This window comes from Ovis canadensis, chromosome 10 (assembly GCF_042477335.2).
Source record: "Ovis canadensis isolate MfBH-ARS-UI-01 breed Bighorn chromosome 10, ARS-UI_OviCan_v2, whole genome shotgun sequence".
NCBI lineage: Eukaryota > Metazoa > Chordata > Mammalia > Artiodactyla > Bovidae > Ovis > Ovis canadensis.
In genome coordinates, this window is record NC_091254.1 from 46,039,498 (window position 1) to 46,055,136 (window position 15,639).

The window sequence follows — 15,639 nt, forward strand, 5'->3', positions numbered from 1 at the left end:
ACCACCTGCTGCTGCTTCACTCAGAGCTCTGAACACACCTGTCCGTTCATACCTGAACACCAGACCATGAGCTCCTTTCTGTGTCCCTTCATTTATCACCACATTCCAGCCCCCCAGAGCAGAGCCTGGCACTTGGGTGATGTTCTATATGCTTATTGGGTGAATATACAAGAATGGGAATTTGGCCTGAACCCTTTGAAAGTTTCATGAAACTCTCTAGAGGCAAATCAAAGTATGACTTAATCCACTCAATTGGTGAGTAAGGTGTGACCTCACCCCTGGGAAGTTGATTACCTGGTAGACAAACAGTGAGGGCAGAAGCGCAGCATTGGGAGGGCTGGTCTATTTATGAAACTACAAGTATTTGGATGAAGAGCATGTAGGGGGATGCTTGGGCAGCAGGGGATGAGGCTGAAGGAACAGGTGAGGTTGGGCAGACAGGATGTAAGAGCTTGGGTTTCTCTCCTGACAGTGCTGGGGGTAGGCAGCAATGATGAAATTTAAGGAGCTCCATCACTTTGTTGACAAAGGACCATACAGTCAAAGCTGTGGTTTTTCCAGTAGTCATGTACAGATGTTAAGAGTTGGACCATAAAGAAGGCTGAGCACTCAAGAATTGATATTTTCAAAATGTGGCGTTGGAGAAGACTCTTGAGAGTCCCTTAGACAGCAAGGAGTCCAAGCCAGTCAATGCTAAAGGAAATCAGTCCTGAATATTCATTAGAAGGACTGATGCTAAAGCTCTAATATTTTGGCCACCTGATGCGAAGAAGTGACTCACTGGAAAAAACCTTGATGCTGGGAAAGACTGAGGGCAGGAGGAGAAGGGGGCAGCTGAGGATGAGATGGTTGGGTGATATCACCAACTCAATGGACATGATTTTGAGCAAACTCTGGGAGATGATGAAGGACAGGGAAGCCTGGCGTGCTGCAGTCCATAGGGTTGCAAAGAGTCAGACATGACTGAGTAACTGAACAACAGGATAGAATCTCTGATTTGGCAAGATCGTGTGGGCTCGAGCAGAGGAGAGACTAGGGGCTCCAGGCTGGCTAGGAAGCTGCTGCGGTCATTCAAGGGGACTGCAGGGGCCTTGACTTAGGTGGTGATCCTGCGGTAGGACAGGAGGAGAGGATTTCATGAGCCATGGAAGGAGAATGAACAGGAACTGGGGGTGGGCTGAAAAGAGGAAATGCCAGAGTCCCCTCCGGATGAGAAGACACACCATGGCGGGGACTGTGGCCCACAGGGACTGTTTGTACGTGGTGACTGAATGGAGAAGAGGAAAGAGGCTCCCATTTTTAGCTTGTGTACTTGCTCCTGTTCCGGGCAGAGAAGCTGCACTGGCTCCAGCTGCCCGAGGCCCTGAGTTGAGAGCACAGGGATGCTCAGAATTCTTGTCCTGCTCTTGCCCCACCTCCATGTCCCAGTTCTGGGTCATCACACACACCTTCCCCTGCCTACAGTGCCTTCCCCTGCCTTCACCCCTGCAGGTCAAGATCCATGTCAAGTGTCACCCCTCCCTCAGCCTCTAAACTCTCTGTACCTCATTTCTTTCCATTTGCCTTAAGCCTCCTGGTTGGGTTGTAAGTGAGCTCCTGGTAGCGACAGCTTTCCCTGAGTTACCCACCTGTCTCCTTGCCTGGAGTCGGATTCAATACATCTTCACTGAGATAAAGAGCCCAGGGACTTCCCTGGTGGTCCAGTGGCTCAGACTCTGTGCTCAAAAAATGCAGGGGCCCCCAGTTTGATCCCTGGTCAGGGAACAAGATCCCACAAACCTCAAGAAAGATCAAAGGTCCCGGATGCTGCAACTAAAACCCGGCACAGTCAAATAAGTTAAACCAAGAGCCTCCCCGCCAAGATGAAGCCCTTATGCATGAAATGGGGATATTCTTGCTCCCATGCTTCATAGACAGGTGTGAGGACTTGACGCATAGTAAGTGCTCAATAAAAAAATACCATCATCTACATCACCATTTCTTGGGGGCTGGGGGGGGGTGTGCAGTGCAGGGCAGGAGGTGCCATGGAACACAGCATGTAGGACTTTAGTTCCCCAGCCAGGGATCGAACCACTGCCTGCCAGGAAATTCCCTCTCCATTTCTAAAGGGAGCAAGTTTCACTTGATCTTGGCCTCACTTGATACTGAGTCTCTGTCTCCCTTTAATGGGCTTCCCTCCTAGCTCAGTCATTAACGAATCCACCTGCAACACAGGAGACCCAGGTTCAATTCCTGGGATGGGAAGATCCCCTGGAGAAGGAAATGGAAACCCACTCCAGTATTCTTGCCTGGAAAATCCCATGGATCGAGAAGCCTGGTGGGCTACAGTCCATGGGGTCGCAAGACCATCAATGAAGGTTAAGGACAAGGGCATCCCTTTAGAGCTCCCAGGACACTCCCCTGGCATCGAGAAGCAGGGAACCTCGGTCCTGGCTCACCGGGGCATTCCTTTAAATCCCAAGGAAGATCCTCTCTGGAAGCTTCTCTTGGATACCTTGGGTCTTTTCTTTCTGGTCGTGGAGAAACAGTGCTCGGCTTTCATCTCTGATTCTGAGGAACAAGGTAATGGGGAAGAATCAGCTCCAGCAGGTCCCTTGGCTCAGCTCCGCCTGAGGAGGAGCCTCGGACGTGAGCGCCCCAGACATGAGTGGTCAGACCCGGAGGGTTGGCCTGTCTGTTCCAAGAGGAGCAAGCGGGTGATTGTGACAGTCCTGGAGCTTTATTTTTATTTTTAAAGTCTACTTTGAAGACGTTTGTGATTCCCCAGGGAGACTTTTTATGTCCTTTTTTTTTTTTCTTTTTCTTTAGAATTTCCTCTCAAACCCATTAGGGAGATATCACATCGTCCAGATTTAGCACTTTAATGAGGTCTTGTTCCTGCCTTAATTTTTTTTCCCCCATTTTTAATTTCTCCTCTGACTTTTAACTCACTATTTCTGGAGTTGTTGGCAAACTCCACAGCAACATTTCTGGAAAGTCTTTTCATTTCCATGTGAGTTTATGACGATAATAGCATGAACCCTGCCTGACCCAGAAGGTGAGAGGCTCTGTGCTGGGAGCTGATTGTGTTTGCCCTGATGAAGCACTTGGGGGCCACTGACCTCTTTCTGTCAAATCACAGACCCAGGGGTTGTGAGCTGCTGTTTAGCGCCCTCTTGGTGTTTTTATCTCTCCAGGGACCTCAGACAAGTCTAACCTGGAGCTCATCACTCTGACGTGCACCTGTGTGGCTGCAACCCTCTTCTGGCTCCTGTTAACGCTTTTTATCCGAAAACTGAAAAGGGTAAGAATATTTCAGATGAAATTCTATGCTCCTTTTGGCAAAAATCTGCCACAATGCCCAGTGGCACTGCTGGCGTAGTGACATCGTGCTGCTGCGGCTGCTGAGTCGCTTCAGTCGTGTTCAACTCTGTGCAACCCCATAGACAGCAGCCCACCAGGCTCCCCCATCCCTGGGATCCTCCAGGCAAGAACACTGGAGTGGGCTGCCATTTCCTTCTCCAATGCATGAAAGTGAAAAGAGAAAGTGAGGTCGCTCAGTCGCATCTGACTCTGTGCGACCCCATGGATGGCAGCCCACCAAACTCCTCCATCCATGGGATTTTCCAGGCAAGAGTACTGGAATGGGGTGCCATTGCCTTCTCCGGACATCATGCTAGGTTTCCCCAAAAAATGCCTGTTCCCCTAGATGCCTGATGTCCAGAGCAGGCCCTGAACAGGTGAGCATGGTAGATGAATCATTAAACCATCTCTCAGGACTTCCTTCCCTGTTTGTCTGGCAGTTAAGACTCCGCGCTTCCACTGCAGGGGGCAAGGGTTCAATCCCTGGCCAAGGAACGAAGATCCCACATGCCTGACGGCCAAAAAAAAGAAAATCCAAAAAACAAACATCTCACCCTAACGTGGAGTGTTCAAAAAACAAAGCTAGAACAATGAACAGATGACTATGTCCCACACACAGAAGGAACACCTTCAGTGTAAAAGGAAGTCTTTAAGATCCGAGAAATATTCATTTCCTTAATCTCACTCTCTGCTAAAAGACAAAAAGGAAAAGGCAAAATAAAGGCCCACTTCTGTCTTATCTGTCTGCTGTTCCATCCTCTGAGCCCCATGATAAAATTAAGTTCTTCAGCCTGTGAGGCTCAGGTTGGAATTCAAGACATCAGATTCCTATCATTAGGCCTGGTAGCACAACCGGTGCTTCTCCGGAGCTTACTGGGTTGGGAGGAGGGGGCGACGAGCCAACACTCCTTCGTTCATTCATGCCTTAAATACTCCCAGGCGCCCGTTCAGGGCGGAGGCCAGGCCCTGTGTAGGGCTCTCTGGTGACAGAGCAGAGGAGAGGCTGCTGTGTGCAGTCTGGGGAGAGGCTGACTGTAGCACAGGCAGAGGTCAAGGGGTGACCGGAGTCAGCCGACCACATAGCAGGTAAGGGAGGGGAAGTCTGCAGGCAGAGGAGACGCAGTGAGGCGGTCAGACTGATCGGGCAGAGGTGGGGGCGGCGGACGAGGGGAGGCAGGAGCGGAGAGGCTGTCCAGGCAGGCCCTGTAGGCCGTGGGAAGCGACTTCCTCCGTGTTTTAGAAGAGGAAGCCTTGGCGGGGGGTGGGAGGGGCGGTTAAGCAGAGGTAGGTGATTTTAAATGTGAGAGGCCTGTGTCTGGAAAGACGATTTCAGGCTGTATGAGGAGGAAGAACCAGAGTGGACAAGAGTGAATAGAGAAGAACCCAGTGAATGGAAGAACGCAGTCCAAGTCAGAAATGACGGTCGCTTAGTCCAAAGGATTAGACTTGAAGAGATATTTAGGGGATAAAATCAACAGGACTTGTAAAGTACCAAGGAGAGACCGCCTCAATTTCTAGAGCTGTATTAGTCCTTATTAACATGCAAGTCTTATTTTTTTAAGAATGATTATATTATTTTCATTTAAATTTTTTAATTTATAAAGACTAGTTTTGGTTGCTGTTAAAAGATATTACATTAAAATATAATATATAGAAGAAAAATATATCAAAGAAACAGTTATCTTTAAGGAGTTCTGAATTAGAAAATCATTACATAACATAACAAGCTCATCTCTTATGCTTTGATTATTTTTTTTAAAATCACTTTAAATCACTTTCACCATTTTATGTGCTGAGTGTTTGTGGCACATTTGGGGAGCTCTTTATGTCATATCTCAGTCCTTTCAAAAACACAACGATATAAATATATTATTATTCCCATTTTAAGGAGAGGGGAACTGAGGCTCAAAGAGGTAAAATAACCTGCCTAGAGTCACTCAGCTAGTTAGAGTCGCAGCTGAGTTTTGAACTCAGGTTGTGTGACATTAGACTCGCTGTTCGAAACCAGGAAGGTTATACTTCCAGGGTTGGTATGTCGACTGGCAGCCCTCCTGCATGGTAAATAAATAACCTGTGGCTTCTGCTGCGTGGCGCGACTGGCTTTAAGACACGACAAGGAAAGCCACTGCTTTCGAAGGAAGCAAAAGGTAAACAACGGGATTTGGAAAGGGGAGGTACATCGTATAGGAAAACACATCTAACAAAAGCTGAACCTGCCAGATCTGCAAGGGCGGTACAAAGACTACAGAGTTCAAAGGAAGAGAGGGCAGAGAAACTTCAGAGAGAGCTCCGTTTTGAGACAGACTTTGAAGGTTGGTGCTGGAAGGAAAGCAGTAGAAAAACAGCCCACCCTCACTCTGGCCCACTCCCCAGGTTCGGGACAACGTCTGGGTACTTTGCATATGGGAGCTTAGTGGAAATAACACTGAAAAGGCACTCTGGGACTCAATCGAAGAGGTCCCCTGTATGTCTAAAAAGTCAGAAAGCTTGAATGTCAACAAGAAAGGATGAAGGCAAGAAAGGACCAACTCAGTGACAGAATGCCTATAGGATTTGAGAAGTAATTGGTTTGGGAAGGCAAAGAAGAATAAGGCATCAAAAACATATCTCCAGCTGATTTCTCTAACCGCTGTGTAAATTCCTCACTGATAAGGACTGTATTTTCTCTTTTCATCCTCACCCTGCACAGGCCAACCAAAGCTAATATTTATTCATGCTTACTATACAGCAGGCCCTTCGAATAGCTTTTCATAGACTATTTTGCATGATATTCACAGCAACTCTATGAGATAAGTACCACTACTGACACTGTCTTACTGATAAGGAAACTAGGCTTAATAAAGTTAAGTAACTTGCCCAAGGTAATATGTAGGTTCTGTTTCAAACCCAGGCCTCCACATCTGGGCTCTGAAGTGCCTAACCAAGCAATTCCCATGCCTAGCACCCAGTGGGTGCTCTGTGTTTGTCAGTTGAAAGAATAAGCATTGGCCAACCAAGATTCTCCCAGCAGGCTCCTCTCAAAGCCCTTCCTGAAGGTCTGTTGGGTATCTCCTCTCATCTGCCTTAAGACAAACCATAGGATTCCTCAGGTGCCATGTGGGCAGACTGTCTTCCGTGGGCTGCTCCCCTGGCTCGGTCACCACCCCTGCCCATGTCGCTCAGCTCCCACAGGACCCAAGCTGTCCCTGGCTGGGCCACAGCTCTTCCTCTGCTCTTGGGAGACTGGAGACAGTGTCTCATGGCCTTGGCTATTGTGCACGCTAAGAACTGGAGTCATCAAAGCTCCTCCATCCATGCCACTCATGAGCACCCAGGACCCTGGGTGGGAAAGAACACTCCCGTCCAGCCCTGCAGCCTCGCACTAGTGTCTTTAAGTGGGCGCCCCCCCCACCCCATCTACCATGCTGGCAAACGCAGCTCATGACAAACATGCTCCCTATCTGTCCCCATTTTCCACTCTTTGTGGAGCCCCGGCAATCTTCCTGCCCTGAGCTATCTGTCACACATTTCAGTGATAATTTTTGTGAGAAAGAGGCAGATTGCAAGTGATGGATGAGGTGAGCTGTGACAGTCCAGGACGGGGTGAGTCAGGGCCAAAGAATGTGGGCGGGTGTGAAGTCGAATGGATAGGGAGGTTTGCCTTCTCTGCTCAACTCTGATCCTGTTTAGGGAAATGCACAGAAAGGAAGGGCCCTAAACTCATTTAAATGAAGTGTAAGTAACTTCTAGACAAGAGTTATCAAAACCCAGCCTCTACGGGCAAGTGTACTTCTTTTCTGTCCTGCCTATGGAAATGCAGTCAATTCTACAACCAATCAATATAAACAGGGTATATGACCCATGAATGTGAACCTAACACACTCAATGTAAATCCAGCTACATATGATCTGAAATAAAGGGTATGTTCTGGGCTTCATTTGCATCACCAAGATAAAACAAGCACTAGAAGGTAGGTACCACCTTATTTATTCGACATCTTATTATACCAGTGGCCAAAAGAACTTGGAATATAGCTGTGTATAAGTCTCATCCCTTTGCCTTTGAAATAATCAACTTCTATTTTTTTAAAATTTTGTTTATAGCAAATATTTACTATCTCTTAACTTCAATTTCTCACTGAAGACAAATCTATTTTCCTTTTGTACATTTTTCCTTTTTCTTTTCATCTTTTTCCTGCCTGTGAGTCACAGCTATGCATGCTAAATATATAAACTTGCAATGTGCTGAATAACCTTGCATTTTACATGAATTTTAATGTAAATACTCAAACAGTTCAGATGAATCCAGTCCATCTGAATAGGGACTCACAAAATTTTGGTCACCAGGAAACTTGTGGAGCCTACTTGCTGGTGGATTCCTTTATATTATTCTTTCAGAAGGGCTGACTGGTGTTTAAGTTCTGAGCTCAGTACCCTTTTTCTGTAACTCCTCCAGGTGAATCTTATTCTAATCTCACGCTAGCCTTTTCAGGTTGCTGTGGCAACCAAGGGGCCTTCTGGGTGTCTTTAACCACCTCATATGAAACACGCTTCTCCACTGTCCCAGGGACCCTGGGTTTACTTGGCCACTTTAGCCTTTCTTACAAATCCAGAAAAGCCACAACCCACTGCTGACCCATCTGCCACGCGTATTCCTGGAGAATGACCATGGAAAGTTATTTATAGTCATTGTTTGGAATGATTTTATTTAAATACTTTGAATTTTTTCAGAGAAGAATTATGTGGTCACTGCTTGGTGGTGGTTTAGTTGCTAAGTCCTGTCCGACTCTTTGTGACCCCATGGACTGTAGCCCACCAGGCTCCTCTGCTCATGGAATTTCCCAGGCGAGGATACTGGAGTGGGCCGCCCTTCCCTTCTCCAGGGGATCTTCCCCACCTAGGGATCAACCCACATCTCCTGCATTGCCAGCCGGATTCTCTACCACTGAGCCACCAGGGAGTTTCTGATCACTGTTTAAGAAAAAGCATTAAGGTCACTGCAGAATCTGAGCGCATTTGGTCCGAGACAGGACAGTGGAGGGGGTACCAGAGAAACGCATCGTGAAAAGAGTAAGGAGTGGCTTGATGGAAATTGCATGCTCGCGTGTGATGTGTCTATGTGCATGCAGAGGGCACGTGCTGCTCCCGACCGTGTGGTTTCAGCCCAATGAACCAAAGTAGGACCTGATGATGCCAAGTATTGTTTTACATTACATATCTGGGTTTAAATTGTTCCCTGGTTGGTGACTCTGAGATCTCTTTATTCCTTAGTCATCTTCTGAGATTAAAGCTGACTATCTGTCGATTATCATGGACCCAGATGAAGTTCCCCTGGATGAGCAGTGTGATCGGCTCCCTTACGATGCCAGCAAGTGGGAGTTTGCCCGGGAGAGACTTAAACTGGGTAATGTATTTGTTCCCTGGATTCCTAAACCTGCACCAAGCACCCACTGCCCACAAAACACAGTGCTCTGAGCAAAGCAGAAGTAACTAGATGCGGGATTCTATTCTCTAGTTGCTCAAAAACCAGCAAGGGAGACAGACACAGAGATAAAGAATTCTCTGGACTGGTGAGACAGCAGGTCAAGGGGACAAGGCAGCACCCGTCCCTTCTTTCAACAGTCATCAGGCATCTTCACCGAGCAGCTGACACCCATCTCAGTGGTAGGGATGCAAAGGTGCTTGAGTCCATCCCCTCGAAGGGAGAAGGACACGGACATGAGAGCAGATATAGTGAAGGGGAAGGGAGCGATTAGTTTCAGCAGCGTCTCATAGGCACTGTTAAATAACAAAACTTCTGTAGGATGAGAAAGTGGTGAACATGTGCCCCAATGTTCATCACAGTACTGTTTACAATAGCCAAGACATGGAAGCAACCTTGAGGTCCATGGACAGATGGATGGATTAAGAAGTTGTGGTACATACATATAATGGAATGTTACTGAGCCATTAAAAGGAATGAATGAGTCAGTTCTAGTGAAGTGGATGAACCAAGAGCCTGTTACACAGAGTGAAGTAAGTCAAAAAGAGAAAAATAAGTATCATATATGCTAAGTCACTTCAGTTTTGTCCAACTCTTTGCAACCCTGTGGACTGTAGCCCTCCAGGCTCCTCTGTCCATGAGATTCTCCAGGCAAGACTTTTGGAGTGAGCTGCCACGCCCTCCTCCAAGGGATCTTCCTCACCCGGGAATGAAACCACGTCTTTATATCTCCTATACTGGCAGATGGGTTCCTTACCCCTAGCACTACCTGGGAAGCCCCAATCCCATGGGCTTTAGTCTTCCAGGCTCCTCTGTCCATGGGATTTCCCAGGCAAGAATACTGGAGTGGATAGCCATTCCCTTCTCCAGGGGATCTTCCCAATCCAGGGATCGAACTCGTGTCTCTTGCCTTGAGGGCAGATTCTTTACCATCTGAGTCAGGGAAACCCAAATATCATGTATTAACACATATATTCCCTGGTGGCTCAGAGGGTAAAGCGTCTGCCTACAATGCAGGAGATGTGGGTTCAATTCCTGGGTCAGGAAGATCCCCTGGAGAATGGAATGGCAACCCACTCCAGTACTCTTGCCTGGAAAATCCCATGGGCTGAGAAGTCTGGTAGGCTACAGTCCATGGGGTTGCAAAGAGTCGGACACAACTAAGCAACTTCACAACTTCACTTCATGGAATCTAGAAAGATGGTACTGATGAACCTATTCACAGGGCCGCAGTGGAGTTGCAGACATAGAGACAGACTTGTGGACACAGCAGGGAAAGGAAAGGGGGGGACAGATTGAGAGTAGCTGGAAACCCGCATATGACCATGTATAAAATAGGCAACTAGTGGGAATTTACCGTAGGACACCGGGAGCTCAGCCTGGTGCTCTGTGCCAACCTAGAGGAGCGGGATGGGGTAGGGGCTCGGAGGGAGGGTCAAGAAGGAAGGGACACGGGCACACCTATGGCTGCTTCATGTCAATGTATGGCAGAAACCAACACAAAATTGTAAAGCGATTAGTCTCCAATTTAAAATAAATAAAATTTTAAAAAAATTTAGAAAATGGTGACCTGGAACACAGTTCAGAATGGGGAGGTGCGGGGAAAGCGAGTATTTGGTGAAAGAGCTGGTGCTTGCCACAACTGCGGATCAAAAAGCCCCGTTGCACGAATCTATAAGTTACATACTTTGAATTTCCCTGGGTGTCTGGAATGGCCAACACAGAGAAGAAAGGCCTTCTCTTTCATGTTTATGCTCCACTGACAGAAAGGGAAGATTGTTGTTTGCTAGGTAACAGGGATGCTGTCAACACCAAGTAATGTGCTTTCCCGCCAGCTCAGCCCCCAAGTCCCTCCAGCTCAGAGGTCACAATGCACATTACTCTTCAGCCCAGGAGCTACAGAACAACAGGAGCCTCCAAGACTCCTGTCCAGATACTCAGACAGTGGCTTCTGAAGAATCATTAGTATTTGGAACTAGGGAGAGAGATCGTGGAGCCGGTGGCGCTTGTTACTCGGTGCAGAGCACTTGTTACAAATGCAGTGGCCAAGCCGCCCCTCCCCCACATGCAGACTGTATTGGGGGGGAGGGGAGGGGACAGAGGGATTTTCTTGTCATTCTCTTGGGCTTGATTCCACCTTTATTTCTCCCTATATGAGAAAGAAGACTTGGCCCCAACAATGTGTGCTGTTTGGCTTGGGGCAGAAAATTGGAAATCAGTTAAAAAAAAAATCAGTAAAAAAAATGCTGGAAAGACAGGCGAAAGCCAGCAATGGCTGCTGATGGGGACAGTGGGGGGTCAACTAAATTCAGAGCAGTTCGGGGCAGGTGGTACACCGGATGAGTGCCTTCTGTAAGTCTAAATTACATGGCAGCTGGCCCAGACCCCCCGCCCCCAGCGACCTTGGCAGGAACATGTGATAATTTTCCCACAGCTGTAAGCCATTCTCAGGCCACACTGCTTTCCAGAGGTATTAGTCACAAGCAGGCACGCTTCTTCTGTACAGGATGCGAGAGCTTTCTGTCCCATTCCTTCATTCCTTGGCCTAGGACCACTATGATCCTTGATGGCCCATCGAGGTAGACTGTGAACCAGAATTCCCCCAGGGGCTCTGTGGGTTTAGATAAGCCCATTTCAGAAGATGCTCCTTGCTAGAGATCTTATAGTTCTCTTCCCTCCCAGAGTCACCAGATGCAATGATTCAGCTGATAGGCATGCGAGTGTCTCTGACGGGTGAGAGTAAGTGTGTCAGACAAACCAGCTTGGCCTTTCAGTGCTGAGTATGGCTCCAAGGGCCAGAGGAAGCCTCATCCCACTTCTATGGGAGCAGAGAGGCCCAAGATGTGTTTCTTAAGCCAAGTAGATAACAGAACAATCTGAAGTCACGTCTGACAAGTGAAAGTAACCAAAATGATGTCTGGGTGGATGACGAGGAAAAGTTGGTTTGATGCGAGAGTTATAATGGGTTACAGATATAGAGAAACACACAGACCAAATGGCTTCTGATTTCATCTGCGTCTTCCCTCTGGGTTACAACCCGCAGCACTGGTGAGAGAAGCTGGAACTGATAGCATCTGAGAGACAGACAGGGCTGAGGCTTGGGTCCAGAGTATTGCTACCATTGAAATTCCTGGAATCCAGAACTAAAGAAACTTGTTTTATTAGTGATTCCTCACCAAAGCTGGGAGAAAATTCAACTCCTATATATTTATCACAAAAGTTGAGATCATGTCAAACAGGGGATCTTCCCATTGGAAGATAAAGTCAGAATTACCTACCATGGGAAAGCACATAGGATGTCTGAAATCTGGTGAGTGGCTTGAGCCTGGGTTGCTTCTGCCTCCTGGAAGACCATCCTGGATGCCAAGAAGGGCTCAGCTCCAGGCTGCCCTGATCTCCCCCAACCACCCTCCCTGTGCAGGGACCCTAACCAGTCCCTCTCAGAGGAGATCCCTGTAGTATTCCATTCCTTAACAATGACCCAGCACTTTTCCAAGCTAGCTAGTGGCATCCGGGTAGCACCAAGGAGGATTAAGGGAAAAGAAGGACCAAGCAAGATCAAGTCCAGCATGGCAGGGCTCCTGTGACACTGGATTTGTGTGTCCGCCAGAGGACTAAGATGTATCAGATGATTAAAGAGCTTGTAAGAGCTTCAGGCTGTTTTACGAGGTGACAGTCAGCTTCCAAGAGAATAAATGAAAAATCTGAAGGAAGTCAAGTGAGAATGGGCTCATTCTCACTGGTCAAGGCAAAGTCCTCAACTCACAGAAGTTAAGATCATGTCTGAGAGGGCACCTTCCCATTGGAAGATGGGAAGTGTTTTGTGCTGACAAAGAAGAGAATGTGTGGGGGCAGGAGGTGTGGGGATGAAAAGGACGCTGCCTGCCCCAGACAAGCAGGAGTCTGTGGACAGATACCCAAAACAGAGATGCTCGTTACCTGTCTCAGGCTCAGGACAGTTTTCGCAGGAGACAATAGAAGGTGATGCAGAAGAAACGGTGTTCTTTTACCCTATGAAAGCAAGGATTAAGCCTCTAATCAGAAAACACCAATTTTTACAAATCTGGGGAAGGCATCTGCCAGCGTGCTTCCTGTATCCCATTTCAGGGTCCGCTTGACACTCTTGTTTGTAAGAGAGAAGCCCTGATTTCACTGTTTCTTGGACACTTTGATCTGAAGAAGGAAGCAGAGGCTGTATCCCGGCCACGAGCGTGCCTTGGGAGCAGGATCCCTGTCAGCACGACAGGTGCCCCTCTGACCCGGGAGGCGTGTCATCTCACCAGCGTCCTCGTGAGACCCAGGCAGGGAGACGCCTCTGATGACACTGGTGACCGAGCTCTTCCCACGTTCTTACTGGATGCCGGGGGGTGGGCAGTGGAAGACTCTAAGTTGAGGCAGGTGAGGACACTTTGTTACTGAGGAGTTTTGCATGCAAGTATAAAGGTTCCGGTAGGATGAGGACACGGAGAAGGCGATGGCACCCCACTCCAGTACTCTTGCCTGGGAAATCCCATGGACGGAGGAGCCTCGTAGGCTACAGTCCATGGGGTCGCTGAGTTGGACACAACTGTGTGACTTCACTTTCACTTTTCACTTTCATGCATTGGAGAAGGAAATGGCAGCCCACTCCAGTGTTCTTGCCTGGAGAATCCCAGGGACAGGGGAGCCTGATCGGCTTCTCTCTATGGGGTCGCACAGAGTTGGACACGACTGATTCGACTTAGCAGCAGCAGCAGCAGGATGAGGACAAGGAGAGCTTCATTATAAACTTTCCAGGAATCTTAACAAACAAACAACAAACTGTGTCTTTTGGGAAGGAAGGGGGGGAGGGAGGAAAGTTAGCTCACTGAAAACACATTATCAGAACAGCATGAGAAAGAAATAGGACCAGAGGTGCTGTGTTAAATTAACACTGACTACCAGAAACATTACTTTGCCAACAAAGGTCCATCTAGTCAAGGCTGTGGTTTTTCCAGTAGTCATATATGGATATGAGAGTTGGACTACAAAAAAGCTGAGCACAGAAAAGTTGATGCTTTTGAACTGTGGTGTTGGAGAAGACTCTTGAGAGTCCCTTGGACGGCAAGGAGATCCAACCAGTCCATCCTAAAGAAAATCAGTCCTGAATATTCATTGGAAGGACTGACGTTGAAGCTGAAACTCCAATACTTTGGCCACCTGATGTGAAGAGCTGACTCATTGGAAAAGCCCCTGATGCTGGGAAAGATTGAAGGCAGGAGGAGAAGAGGATGACAGAGGATGAGATGGTTGGATGGCATCACTGACTGGATGGACATGAGTTTGAGTAAACTCCAGGAGCTGATGATGGATAGGAAGGCCTGGCATGCTGCAGTCCATGGGGTAGCAAAGAGTCGGACACGACTGAGTGACTGAAGTGAACTGAAATGAACCAGGATTTAATTTTCATCAGAAGCATTTTGTTGGCTTCCCCTACTCCACAGCTCTGCCCCCAAAGAACCAACAAAAGGTGACTTCTTTGGCTAACTCTTTCTCCTACCATATCACAATTGAGGGGTATTGGTTTCCTACTGGACAGGTTGGAGTCAGCTACCTGTGTCCTGGAGATGCAGAAGGAAGCACTGATCAAAAAAGCGGGGAGGTGCCCTCCTCACAGAGCACTGTTCCGCTGTGCATCCCACGGGCCCCTCCAGTTAACTTAGGACTGTAAGAGGCTTGGTTTGAGCATTTCACAAACTCCCAAATGCACCTCTCCCTTCTGTACTAATGCACAGGGACCCTGATGCCCCATGCACCAGGTTCTGGGAAGTTTCGGGCATGGTCCTTGCCCCTTTGAGTCAAGTGGTCTCGTTCAAGGGTGAGGGAAACAAACAAATGTGCTAGCAGTCATTAGAACATAGCACACCACTGGGGAACCATGAATGAAACCTCACACTTTGTTACTGCACTTGGCAACCACCTCTCTGTGGTTGAAACAAATTGCTACCCGGGGTTGAGGGGTGCATGGTTTGAACCACAAAGATTTGTAATCATCATGTAAAGACACGTTAAAAATACAGAGGATATTCTGCCTGGCAAGGAAGTCTGAGAAATTACTTAAGTGATTTTTTGGTAGCTCTGAAGCATCATTATAGCCAATAGCAGTAACCACCCTTGTCAGTTTGTTCCCTTTGCTGGAACACGGGTCAGAAGAAATAAGCTTAAGTGGCAAGAAAAGGGGTTTAGTTTAAACATAGGGGAATTTTTGTGGTAATGATGTTATCAGACGATGGAAAAAACCAACTGCAGATTCTGTAGCCTCTCCCCCCGGAGAAGGACTTTGTAAAAGAAAACAGGCCCTACAGCTGCCCCAAATGTCCTGGAAGGTCCTAGCCTCGCTGTACAGGGCAAGGGCCACATGGCAGTGCAGTAAAGAGTTGGAAGGAAGATGCCACATAAATGTGTCCCTAACCCATTTGGGGTCTGTTCATTGGAGATTCCCTTCAAAGCTACATGCCACACATATACACATAGGGAAAAGGCCCTTTCTTCCTGAGAAAGACTTAAACTGATACTGCTGGCTTGGCAAACAAACCGTCTTCTTTCCATTGTAGGCAAGTCACTCGGAAGAGGGGCTTTCGGAAAAGTGGTGCAAGCATCAGCATTCGGCATCAAGAAATCACCCACCTGCCGGACTGTGGCTGTAAAGATGCTGAAAGGTATGGATGCTCTGATTGGGCTTTCAACTTCCCCATTACGTTCCCTATGTGTTGGTACTAGTGGAATGTGGCCTAGCAGCAGACAGAGGCCATGTCTGCTCTGGCCACATAACTTTCTTCTGCTGCAAGACCCTTGACCTCTGGAGCTTTCCATGAGGCC

At 47.9% G+C, this 15,639-nt stretch overlaps 1 protein-coding gene across 1 annotated transcript in view; it reads left to right on the forward strand.

The window, feature by feature from the left end:
• FLT1 (fms related receptor tyrosine kinase 1) overlaps positions 1-15,639 on the forward strand; it is a 207,910-nt gene that overhangs the window by 158,656 nt on the left and 33,615 nt on the right. Inside the window, exons 16-18 of the mRNA XM_069601656.1 lie at positions 3,177-3,283; positions 8,592-8,724; positions 15,375-15,479. Of these exons, the coding sequence (XP_069457757.1) occupies positions 3,177-3,283; positions 8,592-8,724; positions 15,375-15,479 (345 nt within the window). The remainder of the gene's footprint in view (positions 1-3,176; positions 3,284-8,591; positions 8,725-15,374; positions 15,480-15,639) is intronic.